We start from the raw sequence: 19434 nt of genomic DNA on the forward strand, positions 1-19434 counted from the left end.
TACAACCTTGTCTACGAAGCAGGGCACAGGCTGGATCTCAAGTGGGTTCCAGTCCATTGCGCTGTCGAAGGGAATGAACAGGGGTCGGATTCACAAACGCGACCGTAAGTAATGCTAAGATGCGCTAAGACGCCGCAGCCTGCGACGCATGTACGACGGCGTCGTAAGCACGATTCACAAAGCTATCGTAGTGGAGAAACAGGCAACGGGTGCGAGACTATGTTTTCACTATGGCAACGATGACGAAAATGTGCAATCGTACCAATAATTGTCATCCCGTTAGAAGAAGCCCTCCGTCCACAACTATGTTGTTACCCCACGTGCTCTCGGTCTTTCGGTAGCCATAATGGATGCCATGCAATCACAGGCGAAACGCGTTCGACGACCTAGCAGGGATTCAGGGGTGTTTTGTAGGGGTGTGTGTCACCCATATCTGCAGCTTTTTTCATGCTATCAGCTATCTCATGTTTTTTTTGGCCTTTCTTGCAGACAATTTGGAGAGGCGTTATACGATTTTTGGGGGTGCCCTAGCGAGGTGTACGGGATGCTTGAAAAATCCCTGCGACCTGATTTTACTACACACAAAACTGAAGCATTTGTTGAAGGTCATCAAGCAAAAAAGTGCATCATTGACGTTCGGGGATGGTCTGGAAGGTTCTGTAGCAAAGTGCAATGCGTGGGCGCGTATTACGGAGTCTGCTTGCCGTCTCATTCCCAGAAATCCGGGACACGGTTTCTTAAAGTTGGCTTGACCGGCGTACTCGCTGCCCTCCATTGAAGCAATGCATTCCACCTGGATTTGTTAGAATATCTGTTGACGCTGAGCTTTAGAAAGAAAAGCCCACACATGGGTGTTGCTGTGAAAGGCCCATCGATGTTGTACTAGTGGAATGGAAGCGTAAGAGCGTCACAGTTTTGCTCCTGGAGGACTTATTTTGGCCGTGTTGGCTTCATGGCAGAATGCACTGGTGTGCTATTTTTGTTGTACTTGGCTAAAACAATGGGTTCTCCGGAAAATGCGCATGTAGGACGTGAAAGTTGAATTTGTCTTGTACGGTTTGCAACTTTGTGAGCTGTTGTGGGACGCTCCTATTTTGTTCCCACGACAAAAGAAGTATTGACAAGCTCGGTGTGGCTTGCGAAGCGTCTGTACCTTCATTCCTGGAACGAGCATGTATGGCATTGTTTGCTCAGTGGTAACGATGATGGTCACTGCTTTCGGGGTCCCGCGGTCTGCTCCGCTTGTTTTTTTTTTTTTTTCTTTCTTCTTCCTTTTCTTTTTTCTTTTTGTTGAGGTAGTTTAACAGAGGTAGGTATGAGAGTAACGACAGGGCGAGAGCATCAGAGTTTTGGCTCAATAATGCTGTACTGGATCTATATCACACTGCATGGCGTTCAGTTTGATTTAGTTGCCTTAATGCTGTGCGACGGCCTGTGCAGTTAATATGTGAATAGCAGATGACTTCTTCTTGCACTCCCACTTACTTCACCGCTACAGGAATCCCCGTTTTGCACAATACCACCCGCGTTTGTTGTAATGTAGATTATTGTCAATCATTTAAAATAAATTTAGGACTTGTGGCATAAACGCCCTTTCTTGTCTGTGAACTCCAGGTCGATGTGACAACGGAATCAATTATGTGGGTCAACTTTGATGCGCTCTATGGTAAATGTATTTAAGATGAACGAATTACCACGCGTGTTTGTTGTAGCGCTGATACATGATACATTTACCATAAATTTCGGACCTGTAACGAATGCAAACATCTCAGGGAAAAGAGCTGTAGCTTAAACGTCCCTGTCCCTGTCAAGGTGGAACTGATCAAATTTCCATTGATAGAGGTCGACCTGACACGGAATCGTCGTGCGGGTACACTTTAACGCTCAGTAACGCTCTATAATGGCGAAACTAATTGAAATGCACAGAGTGCCACGCGTATTTGTTGTAGTGTAGACGCCCGTCAACCATTTACCATCAATTTCAAACATGTGGCTTAAACGTCCTTTGTTCCCTGTCAAGGCGGGACTCATCAAATTTTCATTGATAGAGGTCGACCTGACACGGAATCGTCAAGCAGGTACACTTCAGCGCGTCATAATGGCGAAACTAAATGAAATGCACGAAATGCTACGCGTGTTTGTTGTAGTGTAGACGTTTGTCCATCATTTACCATCAATTCCAAACATGTGGCTTAAACGTCCTTTGTTCCCTGTCAAGGCGGAACTCATCAAATTTTCATGGATAGAGGTGACATGACACGGAATCATGCACAAAGTGCCACGCGTGTTTGTTGTTGTGTAGAGGCCTGTCAACCATTTACCATGAATTTCAAACATGTGGCTTAAACGTCCTTTGTTCCCTGTCAAGGCGGAACTCATCAAATTTCCATGCATCGAGATCGATATGACGACGGAAATGGGGTAGTGTCCTGTGGCTACCACGGGGAAACATCCCATGTCATCATCACTTCTTCATTTATTGTTGTTGTTGTTGACGACGGAGTCCTGGTGAAAGCCAACTTGGACGCGCTCTATAATGGTGAAACTAAATAGGATGCACAAAGTTACAAGCATCTTTTTTGTAATGTAATTTTTTTATGTAATGTAGATCGAACTTGTGGCTTAAACGTCCGTTTTTGTTCCCTGTAAATACACAACTCACCAACTTTTCATTCGAGGTCAATATGACGACGGAACCAATTATGCGGGTCAATTTTGACTCGCTCTAATGGTAATTGGAATTAAAGTGAAGAAATTCCTACGCATGTTTTTCGCAGTGTAGATGTATTTGAATCATTTAACATAAATTCCGGACATGTGGCTTAAACTTCTTTTATTCTGTACCTCGACAAATTTTTCGTTCTCATGCAGCATTGTGCAAGGCCGTAACCTCCTTACGGGTTAACTCGTTCTTATAGGAAAATAATGAATATGTTAAAAATACCATGCGTGTTTATTGTCATCTACTTGGTGTCCCAGCTAAATGTTACCATATTTTTAAAAGTATATCTATAACTTTTTCCGAGATGAAATCAATTGCAATGTATCATATGCTGAAGGGCGCTCTCTAGGAAGGCATTAGGAGACTTCTAAGGCAATGTCTTAAAGGTCAGCTACGCCGATTTCCCGATGTGTTGAAACGGTTGTGATATTCAGAACGAGCACATCCAACTGCCCCCGATACACACCTTCGTTTCTCAATTTTGTCTTCCTATTACGAAAATTAATTCATCAAAGAAACCAAAACAAGCCATGGGCGCAGCCATTTTTGTGACGTAGATGGGACAAACCTGCTCCATCTACGTAGATAGAGAATCGTGCGTCTGATTGGATGAAAGCTGAGGCTTTCTCTGACTTCCCTGGCGTCTTCTCCCGTTTGCGAGGAAATCCAGTTATGGCCGCCGGCTACGATGAGCGTTTCGTCCGAGGTAATCACTATTGAACGATGGAAACAACAACCGCGAACTCACCTCAACATCATTTTCAGCGAGAAATTGTGATTATGTGCTCGAGAACTTCGCAGTTCAACCGTTCAGCTGCCATTCACGTCAACCCGTTTGCTGCTTTTACTACAAGTGCAGGAATGGGAGCGATTGAGCAACAACGTGAGACTTTGTGATCGTTTGAGCACACACCTGCAGAGGACTGGTCTTCAAAGAAAGAAGGCCGTATTTCTGCCCATGCACATCGTGCGATTCCCAGGCTTGTTACACGAGATACATATATTGTGCAGCATCATAGCGCGACTGCAATGAACGACGTAGGAATGTATCGTGACCACTCGAACTGCATTCGTTGAACCATTCGTCGGTTATATAAAAGTGCTCATTAGAGTTGCCCCGCACAAAAACAGTTGGATGTAGTTTTGTAGTGTGTTGTTTATCTCGTAGAGCGCATCGCGGCATGTAGGTCGAGAGCCCTTATACGTATTTTTTGCATGTTTACTTGAGTGTGCGCATTGTTCTATACCACACAGGCCATATTTCATTCATAATAGTTTCGTAAATAAACACGTACGGGTCGATCTCATATTGCTTTTGAGTTAGGCATAGTGTCTTCAGATCAGGGTATGTGTACCCTGTTTGCTGGGCTTAACAGATGTTATTAAGGGTAGTGCAACATTTCCCACTTCTTGAACCATGCTAACATTGCCAGAATAAGGAACATTACACTGTGCTGTGTATTCCACACTCAGTTGTCTCGCGATGTAAACCCCCAATTATTATATTGGGTACTCCACATGTTCACCAAGTCAGCACTTCCCATATCCTATTTTTTTTAAACATGTGCTTAAAATTGCACAACTGCCACTCAAGTAACTTTGCCACCAAATTAGTCAGTGACAAAAGGTACATGTACTTTATCACAAATTTAATAACCTTAGTGGAAATGGTGGATGGTGTCCTCTGCCTGGTACGGTGCACTTCATAGCAAAATACACAATAGTCGAAATGTTTTCCTTGTCCACAAATGCCCTGTCAAAGCTGAAAGACTCTTATCAGAATGGGGAAGCAGGCTTGCTTGTCCAGAGAAACAAATATGAAACTGCAGTGCTCAACGTAGATAACTCAATGCTCAGCAACTAAGGCTGGTGATGCCGAAGACCTAATATTTCTAGGTTAAAAGGAACAAAAGAGAAAAGACCACTGCGGCATATTAATGTTGTTTCAAAAGTATAACACCACAAAATTTGTGAGAGGCAGTTGGTGTATTTAGTTATGTTGGTCGCCTCCTGCACCAATTTTTAATAAGATTCAAATGCGTTGCTGCCAACCAGGACCTAAGCCTGACATATGATCTAATAATAATAATAGTATCTATCTATGACCTATATGGACCTTCACCACTAGTTTGGTCTAGGCTTCACACGTGGCTTCTAGTGAAATTCGAAGCTGCTCTGTAGAGCTGACAGGAGACTTGCAGAGTAGAGAATTTATTTATATTTTCCAAAGAACATGTAAAAAACAATGTGCTGTACCAACTGTATTCAAAGAAATACAAATATACTTTGTTTGAGCTATGTGCATATTAGCAGATTACGGGTGACCGATGACACACAATGGGCGTCAAGGGTGAGAACACAAGAATACTACCACTGCAAGCACTGTCCTGAAATTCTAAGTCACCATTTGTCAGAAAGCAATGACCACACACAGCCTAAGGATCATATTGAGCTCCTTCCATTATTCTTTTTATTGACAGCATGTTGGCTGCCATCCAGTCCATGAAAGTGACCCTTATCGTTGAAAGAACGGTTCAACAGCAAGCGAGCTGGTGATAGTGTCCATAATGGCGAGACCTGAAGAGGAGATACAAGAAGGGACATAAACACGCTATGTTGAGACATTGTGTATGTCCCTTCCTATCCCTTGTCTCAGGGTTTTTCGCTATGGACCTTCATTATGTTTCCTTCGGCAAACTTTACATATTTTTATGTAGAATTGTGAAGGTACAGCCAGGCGCTGTTAGCAAATCACACAGTACTTTTCTTGAATCAAGATTCGATGGAAGGTACACAGTCATCTTCAGCATTGCACACATATATGGGACATGTTAATCACTTTGGAATGTCACAGACATGTCATGGAGGCCGGCACATGATTAGTGGTGCTGAACACACAACTATTTGTCATAGTTTAGGCATAAAAAGCAGTTTTGTCACCTGCATGTTGAGGAAGATGTATCTCTACATGCTTTGCCATGACACAAATATATGAAGCAACAAATGTACCCTCTACTTTATTATGGTTATTAGTCAACACTGCCAAGAATGTGGGAACACAGTCTTGTACCACCTACACTCTTCAAAATGACATTCACACACGACACATTGCAGGTCAACGAGACTCCAGAATGATGTCCTCTCCCTCCCCATTGGCTGAGAACATTTTTCTACTACTTTGCATAATGGGAAGTTAGTACAAGAAACGTACACATTCCTTTTTTGAGCAAATCAGTATTCAGCGCGTTACCATACTGTGGTAGGCCTGCAGTGCATTACGTGGTACAGCACACACTGTAAGAAATTTCACCGTAGAACATGTCCCCCATTCTAATGACAGTCTTCTCCAGTTTTTCAAACTGCCATTTCCCATAGTGCTTTATGGTATGACACAGTATTTCTAAATCTTTACTGTAGTTTACTGGTTGTAGCAGAAAAAAGACACCACTGTTTCCGATCACAGGACGCTCGCCATAAGTGCTATACGGAAACAGTACATGCTGCTCTCTAGCAGTTGTTCGTGTTTGGACATGGTATGGTGCATGCAGGGTAAATTCCATGGTTAAAATATCCAAACGTGAACAACTGTTCGATTACATGATGTAGAATGCTCTGTAGTACAGTAAAACCTCCAAAGTCGGACACCTCCCTACCTCGGACAACTCCCCATGATTTCATTGCACGGGCAGGCTCCCATTGAAACTACATGGGGACGAAATTCTCTATGTCGGACACCTCCCTATCTTGGAAGTAGGATAGGGTTTTCCCTGCAAAGTCGGACAAAACCCTGGCCAAATTACCTCAATGTCGGCCCATCTTTGCACCAAAAAGACCCAAAATGAGCCAGTGGCCTTGACTTTTGCCCCTTTTTCCCCCTATTCTGGTCTCAGCATTTTGTTGCTTTAGTTTTTCGAGTCCAAAAACAAGTGCTGTCAGTCTACATTGTTACGTGAGCACTTGTCTTCAGTTTGTCTAGAGCCTTTGAACGAGCACTGCACCAAAGCTATGAGAAGTAGGCTGACGCTTCAGAGACAAGTCCTTGCTGCTCGAAAAGCTCCGGATGTAATGCCATTGAGTAGAATCTGAACGGAATTGAATATAGTAAAATCAGTAATAATTATCAGTGAAGAGTGGGTAGAGGTACCACTACCAGGCACCACCACCAGGTACCACTAAGGACCTTAAATTGAAGAAGGGGGACATTTCTCACAGCTGTGATCTCTTCCATTTTTTGTTGCCGTCATATTCTGTAACTCGGACACCTCTATACGTAGGAGACGCTTCGGCTGCACTGCGGGTGTCCAACATAGGAAGGTTTCACTGTATTTATGTTCCGTGTCATGTGACCACAAACAATACTGCACGGTCCCTTGATAGCTTTCTGGTCATGCAGCTCCGTCAAAAAGTTGGCCTAGGGACAACGGGAGCCGCGTGGTGGCGCCGCGATCGGAACGCGGTAGAATCTCCCGCTCGGGCCAGTCATGGGAACGGCAGATGCAGTGTTGTTTTTGCGCTTTTCCAGACATCCAACGAGAAAATTATTTGTTGCAATGGTTTTCTGCTACGTTGCAGCAACTATAATCGAATAATCGTTTTCTGTTCGGCATTATTTTATGCGTAAAGCTGCTGCCGACCACTTCGAGTGGCACGGATGTATTGTCGCGAGTCTCCTATCTTCAAACCCTCAACCGGAAATTCTAGCGCAGTTTATGTGCATAGGGCACGGTGGTAAGGTGATCTGTACTTTACATAGCGGGTACAGTACATTTTACAGTTAATTGCGGACAGTTGCTGCGCCCATGACGGCGTACTAATTGACGCGATCGGCCGATCGCAATCACACCAGTCCTTTCACGAGGTACCAGATGAGTTACTCTCAATTGTTGCCACGAAGCTGATGAAGACAAAAGTATAGCGTCTAAAAAGATTCCGACAAGAAGGACATGTCACGAAATTTAACCACTGTGCCCTTGTCCCGTTCATCTCTTGTTTTAGTCATCTATCGTCTGGACCTCATTTCTTTTACGAGACTGAAAAGAACCGCCATGTATCCGACATGCTTCCGTGAATCAATCTCGAGCGGCCTTTTTATCCTGCCATGCTAAAACACTTTAATGATGCGTACATTATTTAGCGTGTAAAGGACTTACTACAGTTAATCTCAGACAGTTACATGACCGCTTAGAGGGCGCGTTCACATGTAGCAACTCGACAGCTCCACCCACAAGCAATCTTACGGCAACCGGAGAGCGTGGGTTCGAATCCAACTGGTGGAGTCTTTTCCTTATCAACCGTTTGTCAAATTACAGTCTTTTTTTTGCGCGAATAGATCATTATTACCTTCTAGAATGGAAATTGACATATTTTCGTGACGTTCGTAAGAAAAAAAATAAATAAAATAAAAAAAACGAGTATTTCTGAGCTGCACGTGCAGGATTTGAACCCGTGAATCCACGCCCTCGGGAGCAACGTGACAGTACTCCTCTCGCTGATTGGCCAGCGCGCGAGCAACTTTTTAAGTTTTCGTTCGAGGAGCGATTACGAGCAACTTGAGTTGCTGGAGGTTGCCGGTGTCGGACGACTGTCAATAACTCCAAAGTTGCTCAGAGTTGGTGGGAAAAGCTGCTCCGTGTGAACGCTGCCTTAGTATTTGACGCGATCGCTCGACCGCGATTACACGATTATTACAAATGTTGACATCCCTGGGAGCCAAATTAGCTCAAAAGCCCCAGTTCCATGAGCAATTTTCTTTCAGATTCTCTCCATAAAAGCACTGAGTTCGTTGTTGGTGTCTACGGCAGACGCCTTCTTGTTACGGGGTTGTTTCCCGGGCATCGTTGTCTGACGGAACGGCTTCGCAGTTTCGGCGTGCTCAGATACGACGGCAGCCGTCGAATATGCGCGGCACTGCATTGACTTTGTTTGCACGCAAGCTTTGACTTTCCACGCTTGTGCAGCACTTTATCGTCGTTGATGACGGGTTCGTCGTGCCATACGACATCGCAGTGGTCAAAGTGCTCCTCGCAGACACGTGTGTGTGGAGAGTCAAAACTGAACTGCCCACCATCAATGCGATGGGTGGCACGTTTCCACTTCTCACGCTTGTCAGAATTCGCAGGAAAAGCGAACACGTACACCCCCTTGCCACCCCCCGAATACCCAGAGCGACATTTGGTAACACAGCATGTCTCTGGCATGCTGCTAGCACACGGTTACAACGCGACAACAGCCGAAAGACGTGTACTGCAATGGGAGACGCAGGCGTCTCTCTCCCGCGTTCCGATGGCAGCGCCACCACGCGGGCGCTCCGGTCCCTGGGCAAAGCTTCCCCATAGAGTTACGGAGAAGCTGCGTGACCAGGAAGCTATCAAGGGACCGTGAATAGTGTATATGCTTTTGCTCATGCTGCACAGCACAGGCGAATTGAGCTGCATGTGAGGATAATAACATGAAACCCGAGGCGTGGAGGAAAAGGCATGACTTTACGGTCTCTGTGTCTGTTGTTTCATGTTGTAGTTGCGTACCAGCTGGTCTGTACATGAGAATAGGTTTGATGCATTGTACACGCACCATACACATGAAGTATGTGGTGTGTTGTGATAGTAATGCCACTGCCAATTGAAGAATAATGCTCCAGGTGGATTGTTTCGGTACAATCTTGAACTATGCATACCAAGGGGTAGGGCATCTGCGTGACAGGTTTACCTAGAAGTAAGAATGTAAATGTTAGCTAAAGTCATTGAATAATTAACATTATCAATATACTGCTGCAGATCATACCAACAATAGCACACAAGATGCTCCGATATGCTATGCAGGAATGTCTCTGTACTCACAATATTAGTACAGCAGCTACAGAAAGGCATAAAACTAGTTTTTGTATACATGATACCACTTGAATGCAACACAAGCTTCTGCTGCACCTGAGAAAAAGTATGTACTGTTGCACACATGATGCTGTTTGAATGTCTCGAAAACCATAATTTATGACCGAAAGACATCAACTGGAAGATTTCGATTTACCTTAGTCAAAACTGAGAAAAAGTATGTACTGTTGCACACATGAAACTGCTTGAACTGCCCTTGAGCGCTCTGGAAGAACACCTTATTTGTGACCAAAATACACAGCTGAGCGAACATTGAATTTATACCTTACTCAAAATACACAAGATGTGCTGCCGTGCATGTGATACGATGATACTGCTTAAATGTACTCTGAAAGCGCTGGCACCTCAGGCATGGTTGCTCTAAGGTAGCGAGCAACAGCAAGGGTATACGAACACAAGAAGTCGAGCACAAGTGGTGGAATGTACTTGATTAATCAGAAAATGAAATGTCTCAGTACCAGGTGTCACTGTTCCGTCAACAAAAACAGATGAACTTTGAAGGGGCGTCTGGTTGGCACTGGTGACAGCCTTCAGATTGAAACCCAGACGGTGATAGTTGAGACGTGGAGTGCAAGCTTTTCGGTGGTGCCAGAATGCCTGCGAAATCATTTAACAAATAAGGCAATTCCAAATCTGTACTGAGAATACACCCGCTGGGGCGTAATCTCAAAGGATGAAGCAGTAACTGACAGATAGCGTATTTTTCTCTTCTACGTGATGCAATTTGCACCGCATGACTGACTTGTCTAACATTACGCGTCTTACCTTTATCTGCTGCCTAGTCCTGCCCCTGCAATCTCCTGCTGCAGATAAGGTTGGCACGGCATCCCGGACGAGACATCTTCGGCTTCTTGTGAAACAAGTTGCGCATTGCTTCCGTAACATTCGTATGAGCCAGATGAACAGATCACTGCTTTCGAAGGTGGCACCCAGTCGGAGTTGTAACCGATTGTTGCAGTCAATAGATTTCTCTTTCACCTTTCGGAAAATTGTGGTTTGAAACATTGGAACTGCATGCTGAAGTGTTCTTGCAGACGGGAGCAAAACGCTCACGCATTCTCGGCACGCAGCACAGAACACGAATCACACCAGGAAGTCTGTACTGGCCTAGCAAATGCTTTGCAGTCGAAGGAAGCAAAACTCACGTTCCTCGTGGGTTTAGTGAAGTCCAGAAATATACTGGCTCCCTAATAGCGAACTGTTTATCACTTCCCCAATGTGAATCTGCGCAGCAGACGGCTCGGCAGGAGAAACTGGCCGGCTTGGCGGAAGAAACCAAGCCAAAAGTCATGCCAAGCCGGAGCGCGGGCAGACCACGAATGTGTCGTCGACACAGGGTTTGCGGGCCACAAGACGGGATGTCAGTGAAACTAAAAATTCACTTTTTCGGAAAACCGCGAGGAGTTTGGGATAACTGTTTTGCATACATAATCGGTGTTCCCTTATGAACACATCGTGTGAGTACCATTCCATTCTGTAACACTCGAAAATCGGCGTAGCTGAGCTTTAACTAACTTTCAATAATGAACTTTTTCATTATGAATGAATAAAATAAAGAAATGGTGTTCCTTCACGATTTTTTTCTTCTGCGAACGATCTATCGAACGGATTTTTGTTCTCAAAACGGCTTTGGTATTTGGTGACCGAAGAGGTCAGATGTTCTCATTGGAACAACTTCGTAGTTTTCCTAATTAAAATGTTAATTATTGAAAGAATTAAGACATTGCCTTAGGAGTCTGCTAATGCCCTTCTAGGGAATGCCCTTGAGCCTACGCTATATCTCAAATTGAGTTCATCTCGGAAGAAGTGATAGATATATCTTTTAAAAAATATGATCACATTTACCTGGGATACCCTGCATACAGGGTAGGTGAAGTAAGACTGAATGAATTTGATGAAATCCGCGAATGACTTTCAAAATGACTTTCTCGCAAAAGTCGTTCAATATATCTATTCCGTACGCGACCAATTCAAAGGTGGTGACGTATAAACAAATAGCGCAGCCATTAACTAACATTCGCGATAAATCATTATAATTAGTGAAAATACGTTGACTGCGTAATTGCAAAGATGTAGAGCGTAACCCTGAGGGGCCTACGCCGCAAGAACCGAAATCGCAGAACCTTTTTGCACTTTAGTAAAAAAAAATGTGCGAACATACAAAATAATTGAACACTGTTCGGGTTTTGCGGCAATTTCTCCTCTCCGTGACTCGGTGTCACCACTTCTCAACTGACAACAGATTGTTACTGAAATCATGGAACAGCCCGCTTTGTCCCTGGAGCGAGGGAAATAGCGATGTTGTTTCTCAGTCTACATTATCATACTTGATTTTCTTTGCGCGGTATCTCGTTTGGTCTGCACAACACAGTTCGCGATGTAATGCCATAAACGTCACACAATAAAACTACAAATGCATTACTGTAAAAACCTAGCAGATAACAAAAAGGCAATCACCGATTCCGCTGCTTAATAAATGTCTTGTGTCAGATTTTAACGAGAGAAAAACAACGAGGACGCTAGGAAGCGGGGGCCCCATGTTTTGAGGAACAGCGTGATGTCAGTATCGTCAAACGGTGACAGTGAAGGTGATAGGAAAGAGCGGCTGCCGAACTCGCGGCAACTCTCGACGATAGTGCATTTTCGCTCATTTTTTTAAGGGCACAGAGAAGTGTTACTGTTTCAATTCCTGCTGACTAGACTTCTCAGGGTTGTGTTCTCCCAATTCGGAATTGCGCGCTCAGCTTGTTTTCAGGAATTACGAAGATTCATTACAAAAATAATTAACGGCCGCACTAATTACATTGATAATACACATACCGTTCACAACTAGAGCACTCGAGACATTGTGCTGCTTGGGCATCTCTCTTCCTTTTGTCTTTGATTCGAGCGCCTATTTGAGCAACACCTCCAGGATATGGAGAAGGCCTGTCCCTTGCGTCGCATTGGAAGGCCTGCTGTTACTATTGTGGATGCTGCCATGGAGTAAATGAAAGAACGAACGAGAAGAAAGCTCGAAGCAGGTCGTAGGCCTCCATATAGGTGACGTAAGCGTGCATGCCCGACATTATTTAGGAAGTGTTGGTTTCGGCACTTTCTTGTGCCGAACATGACTCTTTCACCTCTCGATGTTCTGAAAATAAGAAAATAAACAAGCGGAAGACTGCTTATTTTTATTTCTCTAAGGGAGGGAGTTGATAACCGACAAGCATTCTTGATCGTGCCGGGAAGAGACTAAGACGCAAAATTTAGAATTAAGCATTGAAGTGTCTTCAGGATAAGGCCAAGAACAAACTGAAGCGTACGATACAGTGATCACTGAGTAACAAGGTGCAAGTAACAAAGTGAGGTGCTACTGAATTCGCTTTCTTAGCTTATCGAGCATAATTTCTTTTCAGCATAATGTAGGATAATTTATGGGCTTTTCCTCAGACGCTGTCACACATACGTCGGCACATTTCCCTCAGAAGTCGCCCCAGGACACACACTGGTCATCGTCGACGGCATCCCCATTCCCCACAGAGAGAACAAAAAATGGACCAGGGCCAGCCTTACAAGTGGCAATCACCCCGTTCCACACGCTACGAGCAGCACCCCAGAACTCTGAGCAGCAGCACAGCGAAGAAAAGTTTGGCAAAGCTTATCAAAGCTGATTCATCACGTTTTCATTCTGCGCTGGGCAATTGCTGCTGATAGCCGGGCTCCGCGCGCGATATCTGATGTACAAATTCCCTTTCTCGTCTGCCCACGTTTCATTCCATCTTCCTTCCTCCTCGCCCCATACTTTTCTTTCAAGTTGGCTTCCTTACACGTTCTTCTGCTATCAGGCAGAACCTGCATCAGAGGAGGTGTCCCTGAATTCTGGTCATGCCAAATCCACCGCTGTCAAATACGCCGCCATCTTTCCTCGTAAGACCGCTCGGGAGCACTCGCAGGATTCCGCCGTAAGCTGCGAAGATTTTGCGACGCGCGCCCTTCGTGAATATCTACACTGCGTTGTAACTTTCCATACGACGGTGTTACGACAGATTCCGTCGCGCGAGATTTTTGTGAACCAGACCCCAGACCGATAGCGCCGCAGCAGCAGCTCTTTCGTCGCGGCGGCAGACGCGGATTGCGCTGCTGAGAGGAGATCGTCGTTCCGCACTTCGACGTCTCGTGACTCCCCTGGCTTCCTGCCAATGAACCGCTACCATTCTGCTTCCAGCTATGCTAACCAGAGTTGATCCAGCACAGGCTGTCCGCATGCCTCGACATATCTCTCGTCAAGACGCCATGTGTCTCGATGTGGCATTTACAGTGCAGTGGCGTTACCGCTTGAGACAAGTTGACTCTCCCCAATGCTGTCACTGCGGTGCTGTAGAAGTTGTAGGGCACATCCTTCTCCATTGCCCACACTGCCAACCTTCCCGAACCGTACTCTGCGGTCCCCTTAACGAGCTGGACTCTCGTCTCCTGTCTCACAAAATTGCTTGGTCCCCGGCCTCATCCAACCCACCAACGGTCTGTCCTCAAAGGTCTCTTGACCTTTCTGGATACCACAGGACTTCGATTCTTATTGTGAAGGGGCTCATTATTCAACACCAGCAATGAGGTAGAGTATCGCCCCTGGCGATGAAACTCCCCATTCATCATCTCACTATGAAGTTGTTGTTTTTATATGAACGCAAGCCCGGGTCTGTCACCCTTAGCAGTTGAAAGATCATTATCTCTGTCCTGTTGACAAGGCGGCCTTGAACGCCGTATAGACGAAGTTGTGCAATATTGCGAACGCTTGTCTGGCGTCCGAGACAGGGTCGACCTCAGGACTACATACATCATTATCGCCGGCGTTAGCCTGAGAAATATATTGGCTTGTATGCCAGGTGGTGTTATATTTACTAACTCGAAAGCAAACATATACCCCCTTTGGAATTCCAGATGTCAATATATTGGGTCATTATTGGGTGGTAGTGCACTAGAGACGGCTAGTTCACTGCTTATAATATTTCATGACTATACAGGGTGCTTGCTCTAACGTGTCCAGAAATGATATTTAAAGCGAGCGATAAAAGAAAAGCAAATGGTACTTTTCTGCTGCTTTAGTAAGAAACAGGTACTGCTTCACTAGTACCACCTGTTTCTTAGACAAGTAGCTGAGCGCTTGTTGCTCTTTTATCGCTCGCTTTAAATAAAATTTCTGCACACGTTAGAGAAAACACCCTGTATATATATACAGGGTGTCCCGAAAAACGTGTCATCGAATTATAATAAAAAACTACACCACCTAGAGTCATGCGGTCAACGGCATCTGTTCTTACTAGGTTTTTGCCGTCTCCTGATGTGAATGTCGTGTAACGTAAGTTTAAATATGTAATTTTTTTTCGAACTGAAGTCGGAAATTTGCCAAGTAAAGGTCACTTCTCTACCCCACCAATGTGAATAGCATGTCTAATTTACTCAAATTAATGATAATTGACAGGCATATTCAGGAGCTGTCCCATCGAAAAAATAGCCGAACATCATGCTGTACGGAGCTCGCACAGGATAGCGCGCGACGAATTTTTCAGCGCAATCGTTGTGGGGGTGCGTTCCAAAACAAACCCTCGAGTCGAGTAGGTCACATGACCGAGTTGTACCATGTAACCACAGAGTACGCGCCCGGTCGAGTAGCTTTGGGAGCGCATGGGGGACTCCGATCGAGTTAAGATGGAAGCCGGTGTCGGCACCGCTCTCATCTCGCGCGGGTCAGAGTTATTTTACAGAGCGACGATAACGGCGACTGGGAATGTATTATGAGCTGTTTACAGGAGTCACCATGCCCCGTCGGACATAGTTGAACTCTGTCTTGTCGGCCCAGTGGGCATTTGGCGTTTTCAGCACTTCGTGTATGTAGCTACTGACTGTACAGTTACATTCAGAGATTGCTTGTGTGGTAGTATTTCTTCCAAGACACTGCAGAATTATTCTTAAGCCCCTCTATTGGAGAATGAAAGGGAAAAGCAGCTGACATTGTCGTCATTTATTTGTTATTTTTTTGTGGGATGGAAGTTTTCACGTACGATTAGTTACCCCAAATGCATGAAGTGGTATACATCCCGTTGCATTTGGTAGTCAGAATAAATAAAAAAAGGAAAAATGTGAACATCATGACGACAGAAGATGAAAAATACAAAAGGTGGAAGCTGCTGGTTGGAATCTTGGAACTGAGGTAGTGGTTTGGGTCACGGAAATGTTCGCGGCGTCGGAGTCGAATGTGAGCTGAATGGCTGAAACAAAAAACGTAATCAGAGCGCCATGAAGCGGTTCTGATAGTACACGTATCGCGCAAAAGCCTCCTGTTTCATTCATCCTGAAACAAGTCTGAGCTCTGGCGAAAAGACGGGAAATTCGTGACAGAGTTCTGTCGTGTTGTCCTTTCCTTACACAGCTCAGAATTTATCCAAGTTCCACCCAAGCATTTATCCACCAGCTAGCCTGCGCCTATGGTACATATTTTATCTGAAACCTGTTCACATGAACGTACCGACAAACCACCTTACAACTGTGAAGGTAAAGGAAGAAAAGTATTATTCCATTTAAAATCCCGTTTCCGACACACGCACACAAAAGTAATAATAATAATAATACTGGTCAGTAATAGCCCTTGCTCCTAATATAGTTTTGAACGTTTCACATAGAAGAGCGCACCAGCGAGACTGTCCTGGGAAATGTATCCAGCTCACATGTGTTTGGGCTTTCCCTGGTCCTCAAAAACCATGTCGCACAATCCGCATCGGAAGAGTGTTGCCATTTCGGTGTCCAGTTGTGTATTGATAACCCGTCGTGGAGGTCGAGGCTTTTTCGACAACCACACGTTCAGCTGGTTTCGATACCGCGCTTTCGCGGAAAAGAGCAGACGACAAAAGCATGACGTCATTACTCGAGCGAACCTTCCCTGACCGGCCTTCGGAGGAGAGTTGAATCGAGTTAAATCTCTGGTTACTCCACCTTGTTTTGGAACGCGGGTAGTGACGTCACCGAGTTACTCGACCCGGTTTTGGAACGGCGCTTCGGGTAGAGAGCTACTCCCGAGTTGACTGGAGTAGGTTTTGGAACGCATCCTGATTCCGACGATAGGGGGTAGGAAACCCAGTCCACCCCGGCATCGCAGAAAAAGATAACACAGGCACGGCTTATCGCGTCCGACTTTCGCTGGGATAATGCTTTCCCTCTCCCAATTTCATGATCTGTTATTTTTTTTATCACTCTGTGGGCCGGGTTTGGAACCTCCTTTCGTCGGACAGAGAGGGATAGCGCTCGAAAAGTCATCACACGTTATGGTCCGGTGCTCCGAAAAGCATGATGTTCGGCTACTTTTTGCGATGGGATATTTCGTGAATATCACTGTCAATTATCATGAATATGAGTGAATTCTGCACGCTCTTCATATTGGTGGGGTAAAAAAGTGACCTTTACTTGGCAGATTTCCGAGTTCAGTTCCTAATAATTAGTATAATGAAGCTTAAGTTAGATGATACCCACATCAGGAGGTGGTAAAAACCTAATAATAACAAACGTCCTTGACCGCATGATTCTAGGTGACGTAGTCTTTTTCTAGTGACGGGGGATAATGCCCCGATTATTATAATTCAATGACACGTTTTCTGGGGCACCCTGTATATCATTTAGATCCCGTGGTATTTCGTAGTAAACGAGGTTAGGATTCTAAGAAGGCTTTTCTATTTCAGCTGACTTGATGCCGATGAAACCTTTCATATGCCTGGTTACTTATGGTCTACGCTCCAACATACCGTATCCGGAGGACGGCCTGTGCGATTTCCTCTTTATCCAGTTCTACATCGATAACGACCAAATCAAGGCATACTTCACAATCGATACACAAGTGCAGAAAACCTTCAAAGAATTCGAACAACTGGCCAAGGCAGGAAGTAGGACACGGTTTGGTATTGATACACCTCTGTCGTAAGTATACATATAATTACAAAACACGTAGCGACGTTCCCTGAACATCAACTTGCTCCGTTTCTTATGTGGCTTGTCCTATAGACACACTGGCAGTGACGGAATGACTCGGGGCAGTATACGCGATGAACGCATGATTGCTGCCAATCAAACAGGGTGTTGCATAATGTAAAAACCCCGAGACTAGGAAACACGAAGGGACAGACGCAACACGAAGTCTCAAAACGAACACATTATGCATCAAAACGAACACATTTTACATTATGCATAACCTTCACCAGCTTGCTTCCTAGCCATTTTTTCATTGTCATATCCTCATGCAAGCTTCGTCCCTCATACTCAAAATCTGCTTGATTGAGACTTCGTGTTGTGTCTGTCCCTTCGTGTTCCCTAGTCTCGGGGTTTTTACATTATGCATAATCTTCACCAGCTCGCTTGCTTCCTAGCCATTTTTTCATTGTCATATCCTCATGCAAGCTTCGTCCCTCATACTCAAAATCTGCTTGATTGAGACTTCGTGTTGTGTCTGTCCCTTCGTGTTCCCTAGTCTCGGGGTTTTTACATTATGCATAATCTTCACCAGCTCGCTTGCTTCCTAGCCATTTTTTCATTGTCATATCCTCGTGCAAGCGTCGTCCCTCATACTCAAAATCTGCTTGATTGAGACTTCGTGTTATGTCTGTCCCTTCGTGTTCCCTAGTCTCGGGGTTTTTACATTATGCATAATCTTCACCAGCTCGCTTGCTTCCTAGCCATTTTTTCATTGTAAACAGGATGTGATCTGATCGATGGCCTTTTCGGTGGACATTACGCGAGGGGATAGCTGTTGAAGCCCACTCTCGTGGCAATATGAGATTGCAGAATTGAAGCTGGTCAGTATTCAAAGCCACACTTCTTACAGCGACAGCTTGTGAAGGGCTCAATCTCGAGAAGATCATGTACCGTATATGTCACATCGCCGGAATTCCTCTCCCTTGGCACGAGGTGAAGCGACAAAATAGCGGCACCGTCCCCCCATGATCTTCAATTCAGCAAATCAAAAGTTGAGCAAACAAGGAGGAAGTTGTTCCAGTTCATGTCGAATTTCTGCAGCAGAATTTCTCTGATTTGAGCTTGTTGGACAAACAGCTATATAGTATACCAAACAACGTCAACTACGATATTGTTGGAGGCAACGTGATTAGTAGAAACTCGTATGGGGGCAAAATTTTTATTATTTTCCGAGTAAACATGAGCAACAAACGAGACTGTACCCTCATCGAAGTCGATCTCTACTCGTGACGTGTTTATATCATCGTTCACACAGCTTATCTGTGAATATTGACCCAAGCAGGACAATGCAGTGCAAGTCGAGTGCAATGGGGGTGGACGGGTAGGTAAAAGGTATTGAACAGACCCGTGAAACAAAAGCACAGACACATACTGTCCACCCCCAATTGCACTCAACTTTCAGTACATTGTGCTGCTTTGCGACTGTCCAACCAGTCTATTTCATAGCTGTGGGGGATGTGTGATACACGTTCGCTGTTGCAGGTGTAGCTTGCTTATCAATGTTTACTTTTGCCGTCTTGTAACCGCGCATGACTCGTGACTGCTTGTGCGTACGCTTCCCGGTCGTATACTGGCAGCTTTAAAGGAGCGTTAAAGTGGTATCTAACATGGTCAAAAACTGCTGTTATCTTGTAAAGCAGTACCTGAAAAGCATATACAGGGTGTACAATTTAAGATGGACTCCACCTTTCAAATATAATGACCCATCGCAGAGGAATGAAACCAAGTGCATAGTGTTACCAGTGACCTGGAGGATTTAGTAGTGTTTTTGTCGCGCAATTAACTGATTAATTGATTAATTTAATTTTCTAACTTTTTAGTTAAGAGGAT

General features: G+C 44.8%; 1 protein-coding gene and 1 long non-coding RNA gene across 2 annotated transcripts in view; one reads left to right on the forward strand and one right to left on the reverse strand.

Moving 5' to 3' along the window:
• LOC135393297 (uncharacterized) overlaps positions 1 to 19434 on the forward strand; it is a 92518-nt gene that overhangs the window by 25747 nt on the left and 47337 nt on the right. The window contains exon 4 of the mRNA XM_064623767.1: positions 17319 to 17553. Within this exon, the coding sequence (XP_064479837.1) occupies positions 17319 to 17553 (235 nt within the window). The remainder of the gene's footprint in view (positions 1 to 17318; positions 17554 to 19434) is intronic.
• On the reverse strand, positions 9231 to 10918 carry LOC135393296 (uncharacterized). Its single transcript, XR_010422570.1, has 3 exons — positions 10375 to 10918; positions 10068 to 10206; positions 9231 to 9427 (listed from the first exon to the last, which is right to left on the reverse strand). It is a non-coding gene; the product is annotated as an uncharacterized LOC135393296 (long non-coding RNA).

Source organism: Ornithodoros turicata, chromosome 4, assembly GCF_037126465.1.
Source record: "Ornithodoros turicata isolate Travis chromosome 4, ASM3712646v1, whole genome shotgun sequence".
NCBI classification, from domain to species: Eukaryota; Metazoa; Arthropoda; class Arachnida; order Ixodida; family Argasidae; genus Ornithodoros; species Ornithodoros turicata.